General features: G+C 55.1%; 3 protein-coding genes across 13 annotated transcripts; 1 reads left to right on the top strand and 2 right to left on the bottom strand.

Moving 5' to 3' along the window:
• Positions 1-71: 71 nt before the first annotated feature.
• RARRES2 (retinoic acid receptor responder 2) lies at positions 72-3,426 on the bottom strand. Of its 4 annotated transcripts, none has more exons than XM_086687209.1 (6): positions 3,329-3,426; positions 2,096-2,342; positions 1,788-1,892; positions 718-813; positions 369-494; positions 72-187 (listed from the first exon to the last, which is right to left on the bottom strand). In XM_086687209.1, exons 2-5 carry the CDS (start codon positions 2,267-2,269, stop codon positions 378-380), a joined length of 492 nt encoding a protein of 163 aa, XP_086543335.1. In that variant the 5' UTR covers positions 2,270-2,342; positions 3,329-3,426; the 3' UTR covers positions 72-187; positions 369-377. The 4 variants fall into 4 exon arrangements, with proteins under 4 accessions (XP_086543335.1, XP_086543342.1, XP_086543352.1 ...); XM_086687216.1 differs by having other exon boundaries at positions 3,262-3,410; XM_086687226.1 differs by lacking the exon at positions 3,329-3,426 and adding an exon at positions 3,115-3,240.
• Positions 3,427-8,817: 5,391 nt separating this feature from the next.
• On the bottom strand, positions 8,818-14,278 carry LOC147582971 (uncharacterized). The gene is made up of 2 exons (XM_086687157.1): positions 14,015-14,278; positions 8,818-10,870 (listed from the first exon to the last, which is right to left on the bottom strand). The coding sequence occupies exon 2, from the start codon at positions 10,225-10,227 to the stop codon at positions 9,304-9,306; it is 924 nt and encodes a 307-aa protein (XP_086543283.1). The 5' UTR covers positions 10,228-10,870; positions 14,015-14,278; the 3' UTR covers positions 8,818-9,303.
• Positions 14,035-19,306, top strand: REPIN1 (replication initiator 1). Of its 8 annotated transcripts, none has more exons than XM_086687073.1 (3): positions 14,036-14,192; positions 14,882-15,079; positions 16,498-19,306. In XM_086687073.1, exons 2-3 carry the CDS (start codon positions 14,923-14,925, stop codon positions 18,207-18,209), a joined length of 1,869 nt encoding a protein of 622 aa, XP_086543199.1. In that variant the 5' UTR covers positions 14,036-14,192; positions 14,882-14,922; the 3' UTR covers positions 18,210-19,306. The 8 variants fall into 8 exon arrangements, with proteins under 8 accessions (XP_086543207.1, XP_086543199.1, XP_086543189.1 ...); XM_086687063.1 differs by having other exon boundaries at positions 16,495-19,306; XM_086687052.1 differs by having other exon boundaries at positions 14,037-14,192; positions 14,953-15,079.
• The last annotated feature ends 1,775 nt before the right edge of the window (positions 19,307-21,081 follow it).

The raw sequence follows: 21,081 nt of genomic DNA, 5'->3' as shown, positions 1-21,081 counted from the left end.
GTCCCTCCTGTAAGACCTCGCTCCCACAGTTGAGCCGAGAAGGAGGCCATACAAGAGGAGGAGAGCACGAATCTGGGAGAGCGGTTTTATTAGCTCGGGGATAATGGGATTGTCCTCCCTGGGCGCGGGGATGGGAGGTGGGTCTTTCACTGGTTACCTCCTGCTGTCCGGGAAGCGGGACAAAATTCTAGAGGAAAGGAAAGAGAAGCTAAGGTTTGGGTGTGAGGGAGGCTGTTTGGGTCAGTCCAAGCTTTTTTCCCAGGCTCTGAATCCTTACCCCTCCCCCCCCCATCCCCGCCGCCTCCCTGGGCCCCACCCTGGCCCAGCTGTCCCGGCTCCGCCCAGTCCCCCTTGTCCTGGCCACCTACCAGCAGGCCTCAGCTCGGGGGCAGGGCCTTGAAGAAGGCAAATTGTCCCGGGAAGTAGTAGCTGTGGGGGTCCTCTCCTGCACGCTCCACCCTGCTGCACTGCCCCTCGTGCTGTTCCTCAGGCTCCTGCCAGCGCCAGCAGCGGCTCAGGCCCATGGCTGTCCCTGCTGTCCCCGCAGCGGCGCCCCGGGGAGGGTGGCACCCACCTCCACATCCCTTAGGGAATAGTGGGGCCAGGCCCAGAGCCCCTCCCCACCCTCCTTCACAACCTCCTCACCCCTTCCTCACCTTCCCCCCCTTGCCATCCTCCTCCCCGCTCCTCTCCACCTCCTCCTCTGCCCACTCTTACCCGTTGGACCTGCGTGAGTATGGGGCAATGGACCATCCGGCCTAGGACTTTGTCTGCAGAGTTCAGCTTGATGCAGGCCAGGCATTTCCGCTTCCTCTGGGGAGGGGAGCATGGGGCCGGGGGAGGAGAGAGGTCAGGGCAGTCCTGTGGCCCCGGCGGGGTGGAAACTGGGGGCCGCGTGCTGTGGGGATGGGTGCTCCCAGCAGGCTGTAGGGCGGAGAGGCGAGGGGTCCTGCGGGCCAGGCCCACCCCAGGACGGGGAGATCTCACAAGTCGGGCCCATCCTGCAGCTCTCAAGCTAATGGTGTGTGTGTGGCAGGACTCCTTCCCCAGATGGACTCTCCCCACCGGACTTTGACCAGAGCCACTCTACTGATATATTAATTTGCATTTTCTTCTGGGATTTGATTTGAATACAAGGGTCATGACATAAAAGTCTGGAAAAAGTCACTGGTATAATCCAGTCCCTCCCTTAACAGATGGAGGGAACTGAGGCCTTCAAGGAGCTGACAGTCACAGGCTGGTGATTGGGAGGGCCGGGACTAGCACTGGATCTCCCAGATCGTGGCACTCCCAGCCTGGGGACTCCCCCGTGGCAAGGGCTGTGCCCCCCAGGTGACAGAATACAGTCAAGCCCTGTTACGAATCAGTCCAGGCTGGGCTGTGTCTACTTGAAGACTCACGAAAGTGGGGAGTTCACCGGGCCTGGGATGGGGACCCGGCAAACCCCATACCGTGGGCCTCTTCCACCAGTGACTGGAAGCCGGAGATAGGAGCTCGGACAGGAGGAGGACTCTCCCTGAAGAACATCTGTCCTCTCTGCTCCTGCCTGTCCCGGCCCTGGCCGCCCACAGTGCCATGACCCGGGGCCCACACAGCCAGGTCGGCCTCTAGGGAGGCTGCCCCAACCTCAGGGCTTTTTGCTGGACCCCGATGACATATGCTCGCACCGAGTGAATGCCCCCATCTCCCTCCCTCCCTCCCTCCCTCCCTCTCTCTCTCTCTCTCTCTCTCTCTCTCCTGTCTCCTGTCTCCTCTCTCCTCTCTCACACACACAGGCCTTCACTCACCCCATTGGGCTTGACTTTGCACTCAGCTTTTTTCCAATCTTTCTTCCGGCAGCTCGTCTGCTGGAGCTTGAATTCCAGCCTCACAAAGGTCCCTGCAGGGAAGAGCTGCCGACAGACAAAGGCCAGCAGCCGGCTGAGTGGCCCAGCAGTCCCTAGATGTGACCTGCCCCTCCTCCCCTGCGTGAAACAGCACATCTGAGAAGGCGGCTGGGATGCCGGCGCCTCTGGAGAACTGGGTGCTCGAGCCCAAGCACTTCTGCACCTGCTTCCTGCCTCCTCCCCTCCCCTCCCCAGGCAGTGCCGCTAACCGTGTCTGTGGCACTGTCCACGCCAATCTCCTTGAAGGCCCACTGAACAGGCGGGTGCTTGTGGAATTCTTCCAGGGCCACCTGCAGGCCCCGCTGCTGGGCCGCCGTGAGCTCCGCTCTGCCCAGGCCCACCATGCCCAGCCACAGGGCCACGGGGATCAGCAGCTGCCACATGGCTTCACCTCTGTCACCCTGGCCTTGCAGAGAGTGTGTTCAGCCAGGGGAGCCGCCAGCCCGGGCCCTGCAGCTGGTGGGGGAGGCAGAGGTGGAGGAGCAGGAAGTGGCCCTCTTGTCCAGACTCCCCTGGTATTCCCCTCGTCCTTGCTCCCCTCTCCACCCCACCCCCCACTTTGCCCTGGATCCAGCTCAGCCCACGGTTGGCCTTGTCCCGGCTAGATGCTGAGCTGGCTCTTGTCCTCAGGCCAAGAGCCTGGGAAGCCCTCCGGTCTCCCACTACCACGGTTCCGCCTCACTGTTTCCTAAAGCATTTTTTCTCTCCCCGTGTGTCTCCAGTCCCCTTTCCTGCCTGCTGCCCCCAGAGCTCCTCTCTGCTTCCCCCACCTCAGCCTCTCCAGGTCCGCTTCTGCCCCAGCACGCCCGAGCCTGCTGGCTCCCTCGTAGTCCTGGGAGCCCTGGCCCTGGCACCCCCTCGGGCCCCCAAGGCTAACTCAAGGGGGAGGGGCAGGACACAGAAGGAGGCCAGCTGGAGGCAGAATATTTTTGGGAGGACGTAAACACAAGGGAGGGGCCCAGAGCAGGGTGGGAACCCGGAGGATGCTTAACCCTCCCTGTGCTGGGGCTGCCTGTGGCCATTGGCCCTACGTAGCCCTGATCCCCGAAACCAAACCGGGGTCTCAGCTCCACCCTACCAGGGCTTTCTTCTTTAGGCAGAAGTCTCCTTTAACTTCTTTTCTGGGGCCTTCCCCCACCACCCCTCTCCCAGCCTTTCTGATCCCGTCCCCCAGCCCACCCCAGCCCACCCCAGCCCACAACTGGGGTTGCCTGAGGCATGGACCCACCCCCAGAACTCCGGTGTACTGGCGGTCTTAGAACCAGAAAGTTACAGATGTGGAAACAGAAGCCCCCTCGGTGAAAGATACCAGGGTGTTGCCTTACAGCAAAGGCTCATGGATGGACAGACGGACAGTTGGGTTGACAGACCTCACCCTTGGAGCTGCTCCCTGTGGCCCCTCCTTTCACCTAGCTGCCTCTGGGGCCCTCTCCCCTCCTCACCTCCTCTCTGCTTCAGGGCCTCTGCTGCCCTTCTGGCCGACTGTGGCAAGCCTGTCAGCCTCTTCCTGCCCCCCACCCTCCAATCCGGTTCGGCCCCCATCTCCTCCCACACCCCCCTCCAGCTCCCAGCCCTCCCAAGGCTCCTCCCCACCCCGTTAGGATAGGCAGCCGGCCCTGGAGACCTCCCACCTCCCATCCACCCTCCCGCTTCCCCGCCCTGACTTGCCGCCTGACCTTCACCCCAACCCTGGCCAATCCACCCTCCCCTCCACTTCCCCTTGGCTGAGGAGCCCAAGCATTCAGCGGTCTTGGCCCGGCTTCTCCATGGAATATGGGGCTGCCCGGGCCCCCTGTCCTGCCTCTGTAGGGCTGCCCTCTTCTTCAGCCCCTCCTGGGTGACCAGTCCCCAGCATCCTCAGACCCACATTTCGGGAAAGCCTTCCCACAAATACAGACATCCTTAAACCCGATGAGGCCTCAGGAGTCATTCGACCCTTCCCCCTGCCTCCGAGGCCACACGGAGAGAGAGGAGTATGGTGTCCAGTGACTTACCACCAGCAAACATGTTCAGTCTTGATCCTGCGTGTCTCATCCTTGGTGCTGATAGATTCAGAGGTCTCGTGCGAGCCCGCAGGCATGTCGGAACGGTGTGATGGAATTCACCAGGCTAGTGTGGGACGAGGGGGAAACTGTCCAAATACCACTCAGCCGCCATGCATCCTGAGCAAATAGTAACCAGCTCTGGGACCTGGTGGGCCGGGGACCAGTACTGGCATTTCTCTGGCTCCAGGCCCAAGGCTAATTACCCCAAACAGAGGGTCTCATTTACCCTCCCCCCAAATCCCCGGAACTTCTGCTTCCTTCTCTGCAAGGTGGCCATCAGAAACTCCACGCTACGGGCTTGTTTTGAGGATTAAATGAGGACATACGTGGAAAGTGACTGATGGCCCAGGGTTTGGCACAAGTTTCCTCCCCTTCCCTATTCATTCCTGCTGTGCTTCTCCACAGGGAGCTGACAGCTTCCTTTGCCATGTGCTCTGGGGGTACCAGAAAGACCCTTGGCTTCTGGTAGCTCAGTTACCATGGCTCCTTCCCAGCCGGCTTGTAGAACAGGTTCTGTGTCTCAACCATGGTTGTCTCCTTCCCGGCTTCTTTCTCCTTGTGAATTTATATCTTTTTATTCATTTACCATCGTTTTGATAGAGTTTTGGAAGGGAGTAGGGATAAACACATGTGTGATCCACCATGTTTAATCAGAGTTCATGAACTATTTTTATTTATACACACTATATACAATGTACTTTATATGTGTGTGTGTGTATATATATATATATAGAGAGAGAGAGTTATGGGCTAAATTGTGTTCCCCTAAAATTCATATGTTGAAGTCTTAACCCCAAGTACTTCATAATGTGACACTGTATTTGGAGTTTGGACTTTAAAGAGGTAATTAAAGTAAAACAAAGTCATGGCGGGGGGGGGGGGGGGACACCAATCCAGTATGACTGGTGTCCTTATAAGAAAAGATTAGGACACAGAAGGAGGGCCACGTGAAGACACAGGGAGAAGACAGCCATCTACAAGCCAAGTAGAGGAGCTTCAGAAGAACCAACCGTGTGGACACCTTGACCTCAGACTTTTGGCCACAAGAATTGTGATCATAACTTTCTACTCTTTGAACCACCCGGTGTGTGTGTTACAGCAGCCCTAGCAAACCTACACACACACATACAGAAGAAATCCTTTCCTAAGACTTGGTACTATGCACTCAACCCGATTATTAGAAAAGCCACGTCTTTGTCTATGTGACACAATAATCAGTGATCCAAAGAATGAGGCTAGGATGGCTAATACTAGGCTGAAAAAGAATCAAAATTAACTTTTTAAGAATAAACATATGGGAGCGCCTGGGTAGCTCAGTCGGTTACGCATCCAACTCCTGATTTCAGCTCAGGTCACGATCTCACAGTTCATGAGTTCGAGCCCCGCATCAGGCTCCATGCACTGGCAGTGTGGAACGGAGCCTTCTTGGCTACTCTGTCTCTTCCTCTCTCTGCCCCTCCCCTGCTTTCTTTCTCTCTCTCTCTCAAAATAAATAAGTAAACTTAAAAAAGAAAAACATTAAAACAAAAGAATCAACATATGAATCTTGTATTTTATCCGGAAAAAAATATTTAAGAGATCGGGATGCCATTTTTAATGTTTTAACGTGGCAGGAAATGAAACTTGGATTTTAATCAGTGGAAGTACCTTAATATTAACATGCCATTAACATTTTATAATTTATAATTACTCTTTCAAGAAAATTCAGCAAACTAATACAAGGAATTTGCACCTTTCTGGAGTACATTTAAAGAGTCAGCTTCATGATGCAAAATTATTTTTCTAAATCAAAGTGGTCAGAAGGCAGATACCAAGCTGAATATCCAACAGACCTCATGGAGTCCATTAAGCCTCATGCAGGGATCCACCACTAGATGGAGATGGTGAGCACAAGCTAGGTCCTTTACCCCTCGCCAGTTCTCTGCCAATTTTTTCTTTAAAAAAAAAAAAAAAAAAAAAAAAATTTTTTTTTTAATGTTTATTTATTTCTGAGACAGACAGAGACAGAGCATGAGTGGGGAAGGGGCAGGGAGAGAGGGAGACACAGAATCCGAAGCAGGCTCCAGGCTCCTAGCTGTCAGTGCAGAGCCTGATGCGGGGCTCGAACTCACGAACCACCTGAGCCCAAGTCGGTGGCTCAGCCGACTGAGCCACCCAGGCGCCGCTCTACCAATTTTTTCAAATAATAGGCTGTAGAATTATTTTTCTTACATACTTGCAGTAGCCTATGGTCACTTTTTGATTTATGGTTTGACTGTAAGAAGTGTTTTTAGCTCCATCTGACCCATAGATCATGCCAATCTGTTACAATGATTTTTGTCTACCCTGCACACATTTGTTAGAACTGTGAACCAGGGCAGGCACAGATAATAAACAGCGTCTCCACCAGTGGAAGGTTCTTAGAGCAGTTTAGAAGCTATGAAATTAAATACTTTCCAAATGTTCTTTTTAAAATTAATTTTATTTTGTATAATGTGGTTGAATGTAGTAATTTAATGGAATGTTACTGTGTAGTAGTTAATGATGTTATATTGTAATTTTTTTAAAAAAAATTAATGTTTACTTATTTTTGAGAGAGAGATAGAGACAGAGCGTGAGCCTGGGAGGGGCAGAGAAAGAGGGAAACACAGAATCCGAAGCAGGCTCCAGGCCCTGAGCTGTTAGCACAGAGCCCAACTCGGGGCTCGAACCCATGAACTGTGAGATCGAGACCTGAGCGGAAGTGGGATGCTCAACCGGCTGAGCCACCCGGGCGCCCGTACTATTGTAATTCCTAATAACGTCCTCAAAACAAACCTTCTTAAGTCCCGTTTAGAGGAGACTCTTCTCATGTTTTAAGACAGCTGAGGCAAACCACTTCTGAGAACATCTGAAGTCTCATTGGCCAGTTCTGAAGGCATCGAATTTAACTGTGACCCAGATTTGGTCTTGGAACGGAGGAGAAAGGCTCTGAGTTGAAACCAGGCTTTACGTTCTGACTCGCCACGTGGATTTGTTTGAGAGGAGTCTGGGTGGGAATGAGCTCAGGTCGGAGGTAGCACTTTTGGTATTTGGTGAACACGCAGAGTGGTGCGTGCCCCTTGCAGGAAGGAAACACTTGCACATACACCTGCTTCTGCTGAACTGCGAAGGCTTCACAGAGATTCTATTTAGAATTTCCTTGTGTTTCTAAATCAAGCTTGGCTTTTAGTAGATTTTTAAACCACGAATGGGTACCCACAGGCTTCCAAATCCACCTTTTGAATTAAGTTGAAGAAGACACAGCCCGATGCCAGTCGGGAGTAGAAATAGACACGGCATCATCCTAATAGAGGTGATCTGACCTGGAAAGGGTAAAAATGGAGATCTCCAGGGAAAGTCAAGTACGTCCTCTCTTGGCTGAGACGCCAAAATGCTTTGTTGCCACTCTTCCTGGCAGCGTGTGGTCCTGAGAGCAAATCACCAAGCGGCTGGTAAACGTGGTCCCCGGGACGTCAGGCGTCCTCCTCCCGCTGAGCATCGGTTCCCCTCAGAGCCAGAGGCTCCTCAAAGGTTCTCGCGTTCCTGTCATTCTAGAATAATGTTCTGGGTAAAAGAATATGTCTGAGGCACTGCTACCTACAGTCAGAGTCCTTCAAGGGGGAGAATTACAGACCCAAGTTTTCTCCTAAGTGTCTTCTTTTTTGCCTCCCTCACATATTGATTGGAGTTTTCCTACGAGGAAAAGTGGAATTTTTCTCTCAGAGTTCTGTGAGACTCCTATCATCTGCTTAACAAGCAGTGGCCAAGGCGGGGAGAGTTTGAAGTTTGCTGGTAAACGATTGATCCAGAATGCTGCCTCCACACCTGTGTGTTCTAATCCAATTCACTCAGCGTGGGCTGGAGCTCTTCTGTTTTCTCAGTCATTTGGCCCACAGCTCTTACCGAGTTCCTACCATGAACCTGAAGCCTTTCTAGAGGCTGGCTATAGTAGACAAGACAGGCCAGATCCTTGCTTTCTAAGTGAGTACATATCTAAACGGTTTCCCATGGGTGACGAGAGCAATGCAGAACAGTAAAGCCCAATAGGGCAGCTAGCAGGTGATGGGGTAGGAGCCGGTGGGGGGCTGATAAAGACCCTCTGATCCCTGCTCAGGTCCCAGTGGCTGGAGTCTATGAATGTTACCTTATATGGCAAAGGGGGCTGCAGATGTGAGTAGGCTAAGAATTTCGAGATGGGGAGATTATGTTGGGGAGCGATAATTAACAACAAAATCTCCTACCAACCCGGCAAAAACTCTCCTCAAAGGCAGAAGAGAAAGAAAACAGTTTGTCGAATAAACAAGAAACCAGGAAGAGATGTACATTACAGGCAGTCCGCTAAGAGGTCGGGAAAACGGAGATCTCACCCTGTTACACAGCCCAGCAGATGCGCGCGCACACACACACACACACACACACACACTCTCACTCACTCACTCACTCACTTAAGATAAAGTGTAACTAGTCTTTCCCGGATTTGTCACCGTAGTTCCTCCTGAATTCACCTGGCGATTGGGGTAGCCACCTGTGTTTGCTAATTGCCTTCATGCAAAGGAAAAATGCACGGCTCCTATATCTTTATGGCAGGAGGTGGGTTTGCAGCTTGGAGCCAGGGGCCCGCAGAAGTCAGGCTCCCACCCTTCCTCCCTGGGTGTGTGTGTGGGGGGGGGGGTGGCGGGGAGGCAGCGGGACCCAGGGTCACCATCTTCCTTGATGTTTACATATCAGAGAGGTGGCTCCCAGGGCTTTGGGAAAGAGGCCTGGGCTGCAAAGCTGGCAAGAGGCTTGTGGTAGCTTTTAAAAGGATTTGCATGCATCTCCAAGGGGCAGAGAAAAACTCACAATGACAACTTTTCTTTTTTAATTTTTTTTAATGTTTGTTTATTTTTGAGAGACAGAGCGCGATTGGGGGAGGGGCTGAGAGAGAGGGAGACACAGAATTCCAAGCAGGCTCTAGGCTCTGAGCTGTCAGCACAGAGCCCGACGCGGGGCTTGAACCCACAAACCAGGAGATCATGACCTGAGCTGAAATCGGACTCTTAACCGACTGAGCCACCCAGCCGCCCCACCATGATGAGTTTTCTCAAGTAAATGCTCTAGGGGAAGGGGTGGGGAGGGAAAGTCTGTCCCTTTTTGCACCAGGGAGAATTAAAACTTATTTTTCATACTTTTAACTTGTATTTGCCCTCGCAATTAGCCTGGATTGTCCGAGTGGCGCCCACACATGATCACAAGAGTCCTCACAAGAGAGAGGCAGGGGGAGCTCTGACTCCAACAGGGACAGATGTGGCAACCAAAGTGACGCGCACTACACTGTTGGCCTGGAAGCCGGAGGAAGGGGCCCCGAGCCCCGGGGAACACAGAACACAGCTCTAGAAGCTGCAGGAGGTGAGGAGACCAGATTTTCCCTTAGAGCCTCCGAAGGGAACACAGACTTGCCGACCCCTCGATTCCTGCCCTAGCCGACTTTGGACTTCTGGCCTCTTCCAGAACCGCGAGAGAACCCATGTGTGTTGTCCTAAGCCACCAGATTGGTGGTAATTTGTCACAGCAGGCCACAGGAAGCTCCTACAGGTGCAGAGAGGAGGGCCTTTCACTGGGAAGAGCGTTTTGGAGGAGAGGAAACTCGAGCTGGGATCTGAGGGAAGTGATGAGTGATCCCAGCGGATGGAACCACCACGGCAAAGGCCCCATGGGGGGACTGGGCTCTTGTGGCTGGGCAGCGTCCAGCCAGACAGGTGGGGGGGGGGGCAGGGACAGAGGCGGGCATGGTCAGACCCGGTGGAACCCGACAGAGACACTGGCCATCTGAGAGGTTTCCAAATAAAGGGCCATGCTGGCCTAGGGTTGGGCCTGGGGCAGAGGGGGAGAGTAGGGGAGGCTGGCGGAAGGGCCTGGGGCAGTGAGGGGGCACAGCCGGGAGGCGCCCGGGAACTGGCTTCACCGCAGGAAATCAGATCTCTACCTGGTTTCCTACTGACCAATTCTGTGCTTTTCCTTTCAGAAAAAAACAGACACCACAGGAGAAGGTCTGGTGCAGCAGTTTGGGTGGGGGGGACCTTTGCCCTCTGTCTGGGGCTGCTCTTACAGCACCGCCTTGCCTTGCACAAGGAGGGGCGCTTTGATCTTTTCCTGAGGAGTTTCCACGACACTGAGCAGGCTCCTTTGCCCGGGTGCTGGCCTGGGACACTCAGGGCCTTCCTCAGTGGGGGCCGCGGCTGCTTTCTGCCCACATCCCCATGGGGGAGGCTCACGATGGAGGGCTGCCTGAGCAGGTGCACGGGGCCAGCAGGCATGCCCTCCACCAAGGTCTGCTGGGACCTTTTCAGCCTCCTCCCCCGGCTGCCCGCAAACTCCTGGACTGAGCCCTGTGAGGGTTTCCAGTCTGCCTTCGGGAAGCTGTCTCAAGCCAGAGTTAACAAGTGTTGGTTGCGTTAGTGACGTTCTCTCCAGCTTTTCAATAGCCATCCATTCAAAATTTGTCAGCAACTGCTTGGTTTCATTTCATATTAAGTACTACCCCCCCAAGAGAGATTTCCATCGCTAAACCAGGGCTACGAGTCCTCTCAACATCCTTTCATGGGAAATAGCGCGGGCCATTTCTGTGTGGCTCGTGAAGGGGTGAGCGTGTGGCCCAGTGGCAGACGGCAGGCGCTGACTCCCTATTTGTTGGATGTCTAGTGAGTCCAGTGGGGACGGCTGGGACAGTGTATCTGCGAGAGGTGGACGCAGTTTTCCCTCTTGCAGATACGGGACGGCTTCCAGACAATACTTGATCCTGGGGGGCCTGGTGGCTCAGTGGGTTGAGCGTCTGAGTCTCAATTTTGGCTCAGGTCATGATCCCAGGGTTGTGGGATCGAGCCCCATCTCCAGCTCCGCCCTGGACGTGGAGTCTGCTTGAAATTCTCTCCCTCTCCCGCTTGCACACATGCTTTCTCTCTAAAATAAAAAATAATAAAAAGAGATGCTATGGCCTAACAAAACATTTTAAACAATACTCGATTCTCTTCAAGGAGGATTTCTGGAGACATGGTTCCCCTCATCCCCTGGCATGCCCACCTACTTTGTCATCTAATCCAGTAGTGGGAGCCAGCCATCGTTGGAGGGGAAGGGGGATCCTCCCTGAGTCCCTGGCAATTTTTGCTGTCCGGTGGGTCCTATACCCTGTCCAGCCCCATCATTCTCTGGTGAGCACGTCAGAGCTACTCCACCGGGGCAGGCCACTTGGCTGGCTGCTGTACCTCCCCCCTACATCCTCCTCCCCCGCTACATCCTCCTCTAAGGCATACTGAGGGGTGAAGTCTCAAATACCAAGGCCTAGAATTCCTGGCTGGTAGAAAGTCAGGGAATCCCTCGCAACTCCTGTGTTCATCTCGTCTCTGCAGAGCAAGGGACCCATCATTTCCTTTGGCTATGCCAGAAGAGGAAGTTACAGCAGGTGCTTAACTCCTGACTGGGTGGGAAGACACTCCTTCCATCGGGGCCCAGGGAGTGAGGGAGTAGTTAATGGACTTCAGTGAAGAGCCTTTCGACTAAGAGACTCTGATTACCAACAGAGGAAGATACTCTGGAGGGTCTGTGAAGGAATTTCCCATTGAGGGTGCTTGTGGGATTGCAGTGTTTGGATGTATCACATTTAGCCACGAACTGATGGATATCTCACAATTACTCTGGGCTGGCCCAGCATTTGGTCTACACGTTTGTTTATTTTTGAGAGAGACAGAGTGTGAGCAGGGGAGGGATAAAGAGAGAGGGAGACGCAGAATCCGAAGCAGGCTCCAGGCTCTGAGCTGTCAGCACAGAGCCCGACACAGGGCTTGAACTCACAAACTGTGAGATCATACCCTGAGCTGAAGTTGGACACTTAATTGACTGAGCCACCCAGGCGCCCCTACATTTAATCTACAAATAGAAACCTTGACTGTGAGAAGTAAAATAAGACCTAAACAAATGCAGGGGACCTGAATCTCAAATCTCTTCAAATGGATTTTAAAATATTGACAAAAAATTTTAAATATGGGAAAATTCTAAAGTTTATTTGGAAGAATAAACGACTGTCTGTAGCCAAGAAAGTTTTTTTGGGGGGAAAAAAAGAAATCTGTGCGTAGGGGGAGTACTTACATTATTAGATATTAAAACTTATTTTCTGTGATAAAAATATACACATAAAATTTAATTTGGGGTGCAGTGGCTGCTCTATATATGACACCCAAGGCAGAAACCATGAAAGTCTTTTACTTTATAAGAAATGAGCCCCCAATGTGAAATAAAACCAATTTCCCAGCTTTTAAAAATGGACGAATAGAGGGGCGCCTGGGGGGCTCAGTCGGTTAAGGGACCAACTGTTGTTGGCTGAGGTCTTGATCTCAAGGTCATGAGTTTGGGCCCCACACTGGACTCTGTGCTGGGCGTGGAGCCTACTTAAAAAAAAACAAACATACATACAAATAGAAAAGTGAGCAAAGGGACATAGGCAAATTCGCAAAAAAAAAAAAAAAAAAAAAAAAAAAAAGAAATACAAAAAGGCAAGGCAACACATAACTATGTGAAAAAACAAGTCAGCTCACTAGTAATCCAAGAAATGACATACGAAATTCAAAACAATGAGAAACAATGACTTTATTTACTTATTTTTTAATGTTTTATTATTTATTTTTGGGAGAGAGACACAGACACAGCATGATCAGGGGAGGGGCAGAGAGAGAGAGGGAGACACAGAATCCGAAGGAGGCTCCAGGCTCTTAGCTGTCAGCACAGAGCCCAACATGGGGCTTGAACTCACCAACAGTGAGATCATGACCCGAGCCAAAGTCGGACATTTAACTGACTGAGCCACCCAGGCACCCCGACAATGACTTTAAATTTGAAAAAAAAAAAAATAGCCCGTGTTGTCAATAAGATGGAAAAATGGGCATTTCTCAAGGGAAAGCTAATAAAATTTTCTGGAAGGTAATTTAGAAAACATTTAAAAAATATACTGTGCCTTTGACCCATCAGTTGCCCACTCCTAGAATTTTAAAATCAGGCATGTACGATAAAGGATGAATCTATAATGATCAATGATATAGAAAAACAAGAAAATGTATCTGTACATTTATTCTGCCATTAAGGATCATGTCATAAAAGAATATCCAATAAAATGGGAGAAATGGGCAGAATACATTTTTGCATCGCATTATCCTAATCACATCAAACATGCATAGGTAAGCATAGAAAAAACATCGGAGGAGACATACCAAAACACGAAATGTAACGGATCTAAGAGTAGGACAGATTTTTATATTCTATTTCCTACTGTTGCAACAGATTTAAGTGTTTTAAAAATGATTGTATACTTAACGCTGACTTTGTTGAAAAGCACAAAAGTGCATGACACTGTAATAGCCTGGAAACCCCAGGAAGTGTATGGTTTGGAAAGCCACGGCCACCTGCTCGGCGGTGAGTCACGGGCACAGGCTCGCACCTGCCTCCGCACTCGCCAACCGGCTGCCGCGCGCTTCCAAGCGAAATGCCCGGTGCGAGAGCTGTCCCTGAGCCAGGCCCCATGCCCCCGGCCCCGGGAAGCAGCGAACGCCTGCTCGTGGTAATTTCTGGAATTGAGGGCATTCCCTTTGTAAAGTTCACGCGATCGGGCCTTTCCTTTCTCCACTCGTGAACAAACCAGAAGCCAGACTTTCGGGTCAGCCGCGCCGCCCCCAGCCAGGGGTATTTCGATCCTGCAGCGAGGCCAGAGGTCGCGGTGGCCGACCGCGGCCGCAGCGGGGCAGGGGTGGCCGGGAGGCCGCGAGCGCCCTCTCGGAAGAAGCCAACGAGGCCGGGTCTAGCCCAGGGACCGCGGCCCGGCCACGCGGTCGCGCAGGGACGCGTGTCCTCCGTAGGGACAAAGGGTCGGGAAACTTGATCCGGGCCCGTCCCGGAAAATCCGGGCTGCGGTCGCCATGGCTACCGAGTCGGGCTCCCGGCAGCCGCCCCCGACCCGGCCCAGCCCGCGAGGGGGCGCTGGGAGGAAGGGTGCGGAGGGGACTGGCCCCGCCGCCCGCCCCGCCCTCCGGCCGCGGCCGCCGGCCCCAGCCCGCGACTGACCCTCGGCAGCTCCTGTAGTCACGTGGCGCTGGGAACCGGCGGGGGGGCTGGGCCCGGGCCTGGCAGTTGTGAACTCGAACCTGCCGCTGTCGCCGCGCGGGGTGGGGAGCGCGGCCGCCGGCGCCGGCGTTCCGGCCTCATGGACGCGCGACGCGCCTCCGCGCACCCCGCCGGAGAGGTTCGTCCCGGGCAGGGCGCGGGGTTCCACGCGGGCCCGAGGCGGGCGGCCCTACCTGCCGGGCGCGTGACTGTGTGTGCACTGTGTGTGTGTTGGGGGGGGGGCGGACAGTGCTGGACCGAAGGAGGGGGGCCGAGCCCGCGCACCTGCGCACAGGCTCCGCGAGGTGCGCTCTGCGTGGGGACCCGAAAGGGCCCGTTCGGGGTGCGCGGAGCCGTATGTCCGCGACGTGGACGGGGGACACGCGCGAAAACAAAAGGGGGGTGTGGGGTCTCCACGACCCTTTGCCGTCCAGAAGGCGCAAGGGGATTGTGACCGAGACCTGGCCACACTAGCTCGCCCTACGCAGCCCCTTGGGAAACGGGCCTGGAATTCCTGTTGGGAGGAGGGTGGGGGAAGGGGAGCCAGCAGGGATTCCCGAGTTTCTGCCATCGGCCGGCCTTTGGCCATCAGCATGGAGAATTCGTGCTGTGACCTTACCAGTGGAGGAAATGACCCCCGAACGCTGGCGTGTACTTCCTTGGTGAAGGGGACACATTCATTTATTAATCCAGTAGCCATTAAGGTTCCCCTGCCGGGCGGGGTGTCGAGCCTGGGTGGGGGAGGGGGTTGTGGCTGGCGAGGACACAAAGATGACTGCCCTAGAGGAGCTCAGAGCCTCACGCGTGTTTTCTCTCCCCTCCCCGCAGGTAAGGCTGGCCTCTCTGCGCTCAGAGGTCTGAGCTCTGCCATGGGGGTAGGGGTGTCTTTACTGCTGCAGTTTTCTCTGACATCTGGGGGCTACCAGAGTGTGGGCCGAAGCAGGCGCTACAGCCGCAGAAGTATCCCCAGGAACATCCCCCGGAGGAGCTGGAAAAAGCCTCATCTCCAGCTCTACGGTCTGCAGGGTAGAGTCTGGCCTTCTTTGTTGGGTTCCCACACCATTCCACAGCCCCAGTGCTCAGATCTCCTCCTGGAGGAAGGAAGTCACCTGTAGGGGGGAAGGATCACATTCTCGTACCAGCGTCTTCCCTGTGCTCAGTCTGGCCGTGGGGAATGAGTCACGTCTGGGCTCCTCCAGAGGAGTTCTGCTCTAGGGGATTTAGGGAGGATGTGTCCGGAGGTTGCAAGCCTGAAGTGAAGGTCCATTAAGAGGCTAGCTACCATCCACCCCTCAGTGGCTATAGGAAGCTCTTCTTGAGGAATCTGGGCTCCCTGGCGCCGCGGAATAGCTGAATGTGGGGCAGCCCCCGGTGGGGTTGGGGCATGACCTGGCAGGGGACCCAGATTGCAGTCTTGTCTTTCCTCCCCTTCTCTTGCCCCAGTAATCGCTACCACCCCGGGGGAGGCAGGGATCCGGCCCGAGGCTAATAGGCTGTGGGTGTTTCTTGGATTCACGGGCGCTTTCCTTCTCGCGATGTCCTAATCGCGTGTGGGTGGAGGGGGGCAGGCAGGCAGAGTGTGGGCACCGCCTGGACAGACAGTGGCCTGGCGTTCTGCAGTCCTGGGAGCACCATCCAAGCGCTGCCCTCCTGTTCCCCAGAAGCGCTGTTCTCTCTTGCTCTCCAGGCTTCCGCCCTGAGACACTGAGGTTAGGGAGGCCAGAAATGCCTCCCCTGTGGCGCGCTTAGAGCCTGGGAGAGGGTAAATAGGATAAGGGCCGTAGGAGTTTCTGTGGGAGCTGTACAATACCCTGGTGTTTTGGAGGAAAGAACGCTAACTGGGAGTTTAGAAGGCCTGTCCCCTATTCTTGGTTCTGCTTTTGGTTTACTGTGTCCTCTCGGGCAAGTTCCCTCCTTCCTCTTATGCCTCAGAGTTGCTTCATCTGTCAAGCAGGGAGCTTAATAATGTCTGTTCATCCAGCCTCACAAGGTTGCTACTCAAAGGTAGCAAGAGGAAATAGTAGAAACAAGCCGAGGGCAGCAGGGAAGCACTTGAAAAGTGGAAAGCACTAGAGGGAGAGGGGACGGCGTTTTCTGGTGAGTCCTAAGGCAGGAATGTTTGTGCAGCCAGCGCTGGAGTGTTTACTCCATGCCAGACCCGGGGTGACTGCCACGAGGGGGATTCCAAGAAGTGTCAGAGTTCCTCCTCCCTTCTGGTAGTTTCCAGGCTCAATGAACACTTAGGACAAATACACTTGGAATGGTATCTAGAAGCCCCTGACCGAACTGACGCAGAACACAGAAGGCAATAGAAGGGTAGTCCTGATTCAAGGGCTCTAGCAGTTCAGAGATTTGAGCTCCTCTCGGGCCTGGGGTCGGCCAGGGAGGAACGGGGGCAGGATGAGTTGATCCCCAGAGTGACACTGCTTTTCCACCCTCAGCAGAGGAAGAACCCATGCTGGAACGTCGCTGCAGGGGCCCCCTGGCCATGGGCCCAGCCCAGCCCAGGCTCTCTGGGCCCTCCCAGAAGTTGCCCCCGACCCTGGAGAAGGAGCCCCGCGGGCTGAGGTTACAAGGCACTTCCGTGGCCCAGTCGGGCAGCCAAGCCCCGGGCAGGGCCCATCGCTGTGCCCACTGTCGAAGGCACTTCCCCGGCTGGGTGGCCCTGTGGCTTCACGCCCGACACTGCCAGGCCCGCCTGCCCCTGCCCTGTCCTGAATGCGGCCGGCGCTTCCGGCACGCCCCCTTCTTGGCGCTGCACTGCCAGGTCCATGCCGCCGCCACCCCAGATCTGGGCTTCGCCTGCCACCTCTGCAGGCAGAGCTTCCGAGGTTGGGTGGCCCTGGTTCTGCATCTGCGAGCCCACTCGGCCGCAAAGCGGCCCATCGCCTGTCCTGAATGTGAGAGACGCTTCTGGCGACAAAAGCAGCTTCGAGCTCACGCGCGGAGGTGCCACCCCCCAGCCCCGGAGGCCCGGCCCTTCATATGTGGCAACTGTGGCCGCAGCTTTGCCCAGTGGGACCAGCTAGTTGCTCACAAGCGGGTTCACGTAGCCGAGGCCCTGGAGGAGGCAGCAGCCAAGGCTCTGGGGCCCCGGCCTAGGGGCCGCCCGGCCGTGACCGCCCCCCGGCCCGGTGGAGACGCGGTCGACCGCCCCTTCCAGTGTGCCTGCTGCGGCAAGCGCTTTCGGCACAAGCCCAACTTGATCGCCCACCGCCGCGTGCACACGGGCGAGCGGCCCCACCAGTGCCCCGAATGCGGGAAGCGCTTCACCAATAAGCCCTACCTGACCTCACACCGGCGCATCCACACTGGCGAGAAGCCCTACCCGTGCACGGAGTGCGGGCGCCGCTTCCGCCACAAACCCAACCTGCTGTCTCACAGCAAGATCCACAAGCGGTCCGAAGGGTCCGCGCCGGGCGTCCCGGGCGCGGGGAGCCCCCAGCTTCCGGCCGGCCCGCAGGAGGCCTCGTCGGAGCCCCCAGCCGAGGCCCCGCTGAAACCCGCCCTTGAGCCTGCGCCCGAGGCCCCGGGAGCGCCCCCGCAGGCCCCGGCGGCCGCGCCCCCCTCGCTCTTCGGCTGCGAAGACTGTGGCCGCAGCTTCCGGCTGGAGCGCTTCCTGCGGGCCCACCAGCGGCAGCACACCGGGGAGCGGCCCTTCTCCTGCGCCGAGTGCGGGAAGAACTTCGGCAAGAAGACGCACCTGGTGGCGCACTCCCGGGTGCACTCGGGCGAGCGGCCCTTCGCCTGCGAGGAGTGCGGGCGCCGCTTCTCCCAGGGCAGCCACCTGGCCGCCCACCGGCGCGACCATGCCCCCGAGCGGCCCTTCGTCTGCCCGGACTGCGGCAAGGCTTTCCGCCACAAGCCCTACCTGGCGGCCCACCGGCGCATCCACACCGGCGAGAAGCCCTACGTCTGCCCAGACTGCGGCAAAGCCTTCAGCCAGAAGTCCAACCTGGTGTCCCATCGGCGCATCCACACGGGCGAGCGCCCCTACGCCTGCCCCGACTGCGACCGGAGCTTCAGCCAGAAGTCCAATCTCATCACCCACCGCAAGAGCCACATCCGGGACGGCGCCTTCTGCTGCGCCATCTGCGGCCAGACCTTTGACGACGAGGAGAAGCTCCTGGCCCATCAGAAGAAGCATGATGTCTGAGAGGGCAGGGGCTGCGGAGGCTGAGGGCGAGGGGGCCCCGGGAGCCCTTCACAGGGGAGCGTTGCCGTGGGCCTGGGCCGTCGGGGGGCCCCTAGGTTGCTGCTGGTGTAGGCGAGGGGTGGGAGAGGCAGCCAGTGAGCTGGGGGCCCTGGTAGAGAGGGAGGTCTGGCCCCCCTGCGGCCAGGGAGGCCACTGTCCGGGGCACAGGGACCCTGGCCTCCAGCTGGTGTTTGCTAAGGTTCTGTCCTGACTATCCTGTGCCCTGGAAAAGTAGCAATAGCAGCTCCACTTACCCCTTAGAGCCCTCTGGCTGGAGGGGCCACCAGGGGGCAGGAAGAAGACCCTTCCCCTCTGGTGTTAACGCCTTAATGTCCTTGTCCTTTATTATGAATTCCTTCCGCTGGTTTTTTTTTTTTTTTTTTTTTTTTTGGAAGTAGGTGTGGTACAGTCCTTAGTAAATGAGCACTTGGGAGGAAAAGTGGACCAGCTGGATACACCTGGGAGAACCTGCTGGCCTTGTTAGGCAGCACCTGGGCCTTTTCCAGCACTGAGAGGTGAGGCCGTGCTGCTGTAACCTGTCCCACCCTGTCCCCTTCCTCCTGCCCCTGCATAGGCACCTGGGCTGAGAGAGACCCATCTGCTGTTAGCACTCAGCTCCACCCTGTCCCTCCCCACCGTCAACACCCCACCCTCCCGGCGCTCTGAGCGTCCCCTGACTGTCAGCAGCCCTGTGTCCAGGCTTTTGTCTGAACACCCCAACCCTCCACTCCTTCCGGAACTCAACATGGTGGAAAGGACTGCCCCACTGATAATGGAGGGGCAGCCGGCAGGAAGATAGGGGCGAGGTTCCTTTCCAGCCTTTCTAGGGCATGGATGCCCAGTCTCGGCTTGAACACTTAGGTGACGGGTAGTCCCCACCTCCTGAGGCCCTGGTCCTATTGTAGGATAATTCTAATTGTTAGAAATTCTTCCTTAGAATGAATGGAATCTGCTTTCCTGTAATTTCTACCTACCGGGGCTCCTTCTGTTCTCTGGAATGAAACGGAACAACCGCTTACCCTCCTTTTCAAACTAGAGAATAAAGATTTGGTTTTAGAGCTGGTGGCCGAGTGTTCCTTTCTCCCGGGGAGCTGTGTAGTTTGAAGGAGCAGCAGCATTACTCTGCTCTGAGGAGGGGAATTTGGGGGCGGGGGTTGGCCACAGGACAAGTGCCCCACTCGGGCTCCTTTGCACCCTGCCTCCAGTTCTTCCCGGGGGCGGGGGGAGGCCAGGCGCACCCCGCAGGTGGGACTGGTTCTCCGGGGGACTAGCTTTCTGTGGGGTCGAGTCAGACTTGTCTGGTGCCAGTTATCAGGAGGAAAAGGTCTGATGTGAATGTCCTGCAGTGCCTTCGAGGCTGGCCCGCTGCAGCCCCCCACATCTGGAACTACAGATGCTTCCCTGCACCGGTTGTCTCCTGCAAATTTGGGTGCCTATTTTTGACACATATCGGGAGGCCCTTTTCCCGCCAGGTTTAGTAATTTCTGCACAGATCCAGCACCTAGCATGCAGCGCATAATAACCGCAGTATGGTTATGTGAGTGGCACCTCGCAAAGAAGTTTACCTAAACCGTCTCACGTAATCCTGGTGTGGTAGGTGCTCTTCTTTCACAGGTGAAAACATTTGCTCAGGGGCACATCACTGAGAATCCAGATTTCAGATTTCAACCCAGGCCTGTGTGGCTCCTGGAACCTGTGCTCTTGACCCCTGCCACCTATTTATCGGGTGAATGCAGTATGCTGCTGCTTTGGGGGCAGAGCATCATTAAATGCCCACCATGGTCTTGATGTCGCAATGGAAACTAGGGGTTTACCAGGACAAGATCTTGTCCTTACCTCCAAGAGGCCCAAGTCCAGGGAGGACGTGTATGTGTATGTAGATGACAGCAGAGACGATGGGGACTCCCCCATCCCAAGCGTGTAGGATGGAAGTAGATAGCTTCCAAGTTTCATACGGGTTTATGAGGGTAGGGAGCCACTGAAAAACCTGTGTGGTAAATGGCAAATTATCTTTCAGAGACTGGAAGCATTGTCTCAAGAATGCCTCACTTCCAATATCTCTTTATGGGACCCCAGGGCTTCAAGGGAAGGGGAACCATGCTTTTTTGGTGGGGGGGAGGGCAGGAAAGTAGGTCAATGTCTGGAGATGATGGGCAGGGCAGGGAGCAGGAGACAGGTCCTCAGGCATCTAGGGTTTTTACTTGCGGGTTGGGGAAAAGCATGTGGGAGAGGGGATCTGACCAGGGCTCCTGACTTTGAAAAACCATCATCTTTATTTATTAAACATTTTTTAAATGTTTATTTGTGTTTGAGAGAGAGAGAGGGCGCACAAGTGGAGAAGGGGCAGAGAGAGGGAGATACAGAATCTGAAGTAGGCTCCAGGCTCCGAGCTATCAGCACACAGCCTGACTTGGGGCTCGAACTCACCAACCGCAAGATCATGACCTGAGCCAAAGTCAGACACTTAACCGACTGAGCCACCCAAGTGCCCTGAAAAAGGGAGAGCCACAGAAGTTGCCGTGAGAGGGCTGGTAAAGCTGTGACAGAGCTGGGTCCGTGGGTCCTTTCTGGGTCCCTTGGGGGACCAGGTGGTTCCCAAATCCTTGCTCAGCATGGCGCACTGCTGACAGCAGTCTTGAAGGAGGAAATGCTCAGGCTGGAGGGGCCATAGTTCTGCAGACAGGAGCTATGCTTCTGTTCCAAGGTGTCCAGTTTTATTTTCCTCCTTTTTCTTCTACAGTTACAAAAGTACTCAATTATCTTGTCAAAATTTAATAATACAGACATATATTTTTTAAATGTGGAAGTCTTCCATTCCCCCCTGCTCCCCATT

This window comes from Puma concolor, chromosome A2 (assembly GCF_028749965.1).
Source record: "Puma concolor isolate L17-30 chromosome A2, mPumCon1.1.hap2, whole genome shotgun sequence".
Taxonomy (NCBI): domain Eukaryota; kingdom Metazoa; phylum Chordata; class Mammalia; order Carnivora; family Felidae; genus Puma; species Puma concolor.
This window is presented reverse-complemented; position numbering and strand designations above follow the sequence as displayed.

Coding starts and splice junctions, on each gene's coding strand:
- REPIN1 (XM_086687043.1), top strand. CDS start 14,154: ATGGACGCGCGACGCGCCTCCGCGCACCCCGCCGGAGAG. Junction 14,193..14,952: donor CCGCGCACCCCGCCGGAGAG/GTTCGTCCCGGG, acceptor TTACTGCTGCAG/TTTTCTCTGACATCTGGGGG. Junction 15,080..16,494: donor CCAGCTCTACGGTCTGCAGG/GTAGAGTCTGGC, acceptor TTCCACCCTCAG/CAGAGGAAGAACCCATGCTG.
- LOC147582971 (XM_086687157.1), bottom strand. CDS start 10,227: ATGCCTGCTGGCCCCGTGCACCTGCTCAGGCAGCCCTCCATCGTGAGC.
- RARRES2 (XM_086687209.1), bottom strand. CDS start 2,269: ATGTGGCAGCTGCTGATCCCCGTGGCCCTGTGGCTGGGCATGGTGGGC. Junction 1,893..2,095: donor TGGACAGTGCCACAGACACG/GTTAGCGGCACT, acceptor GTCTGTCGGCAG/CTCTTCCCTGCAGGGACCTT. Junction 814..1,787: donor GCAAAGTCAAGCCCAATGGG/GTGAGTGAAGGC, acceptor TCCCCTCCCCAG/AGGAAGCGGAAATGCCTGGC.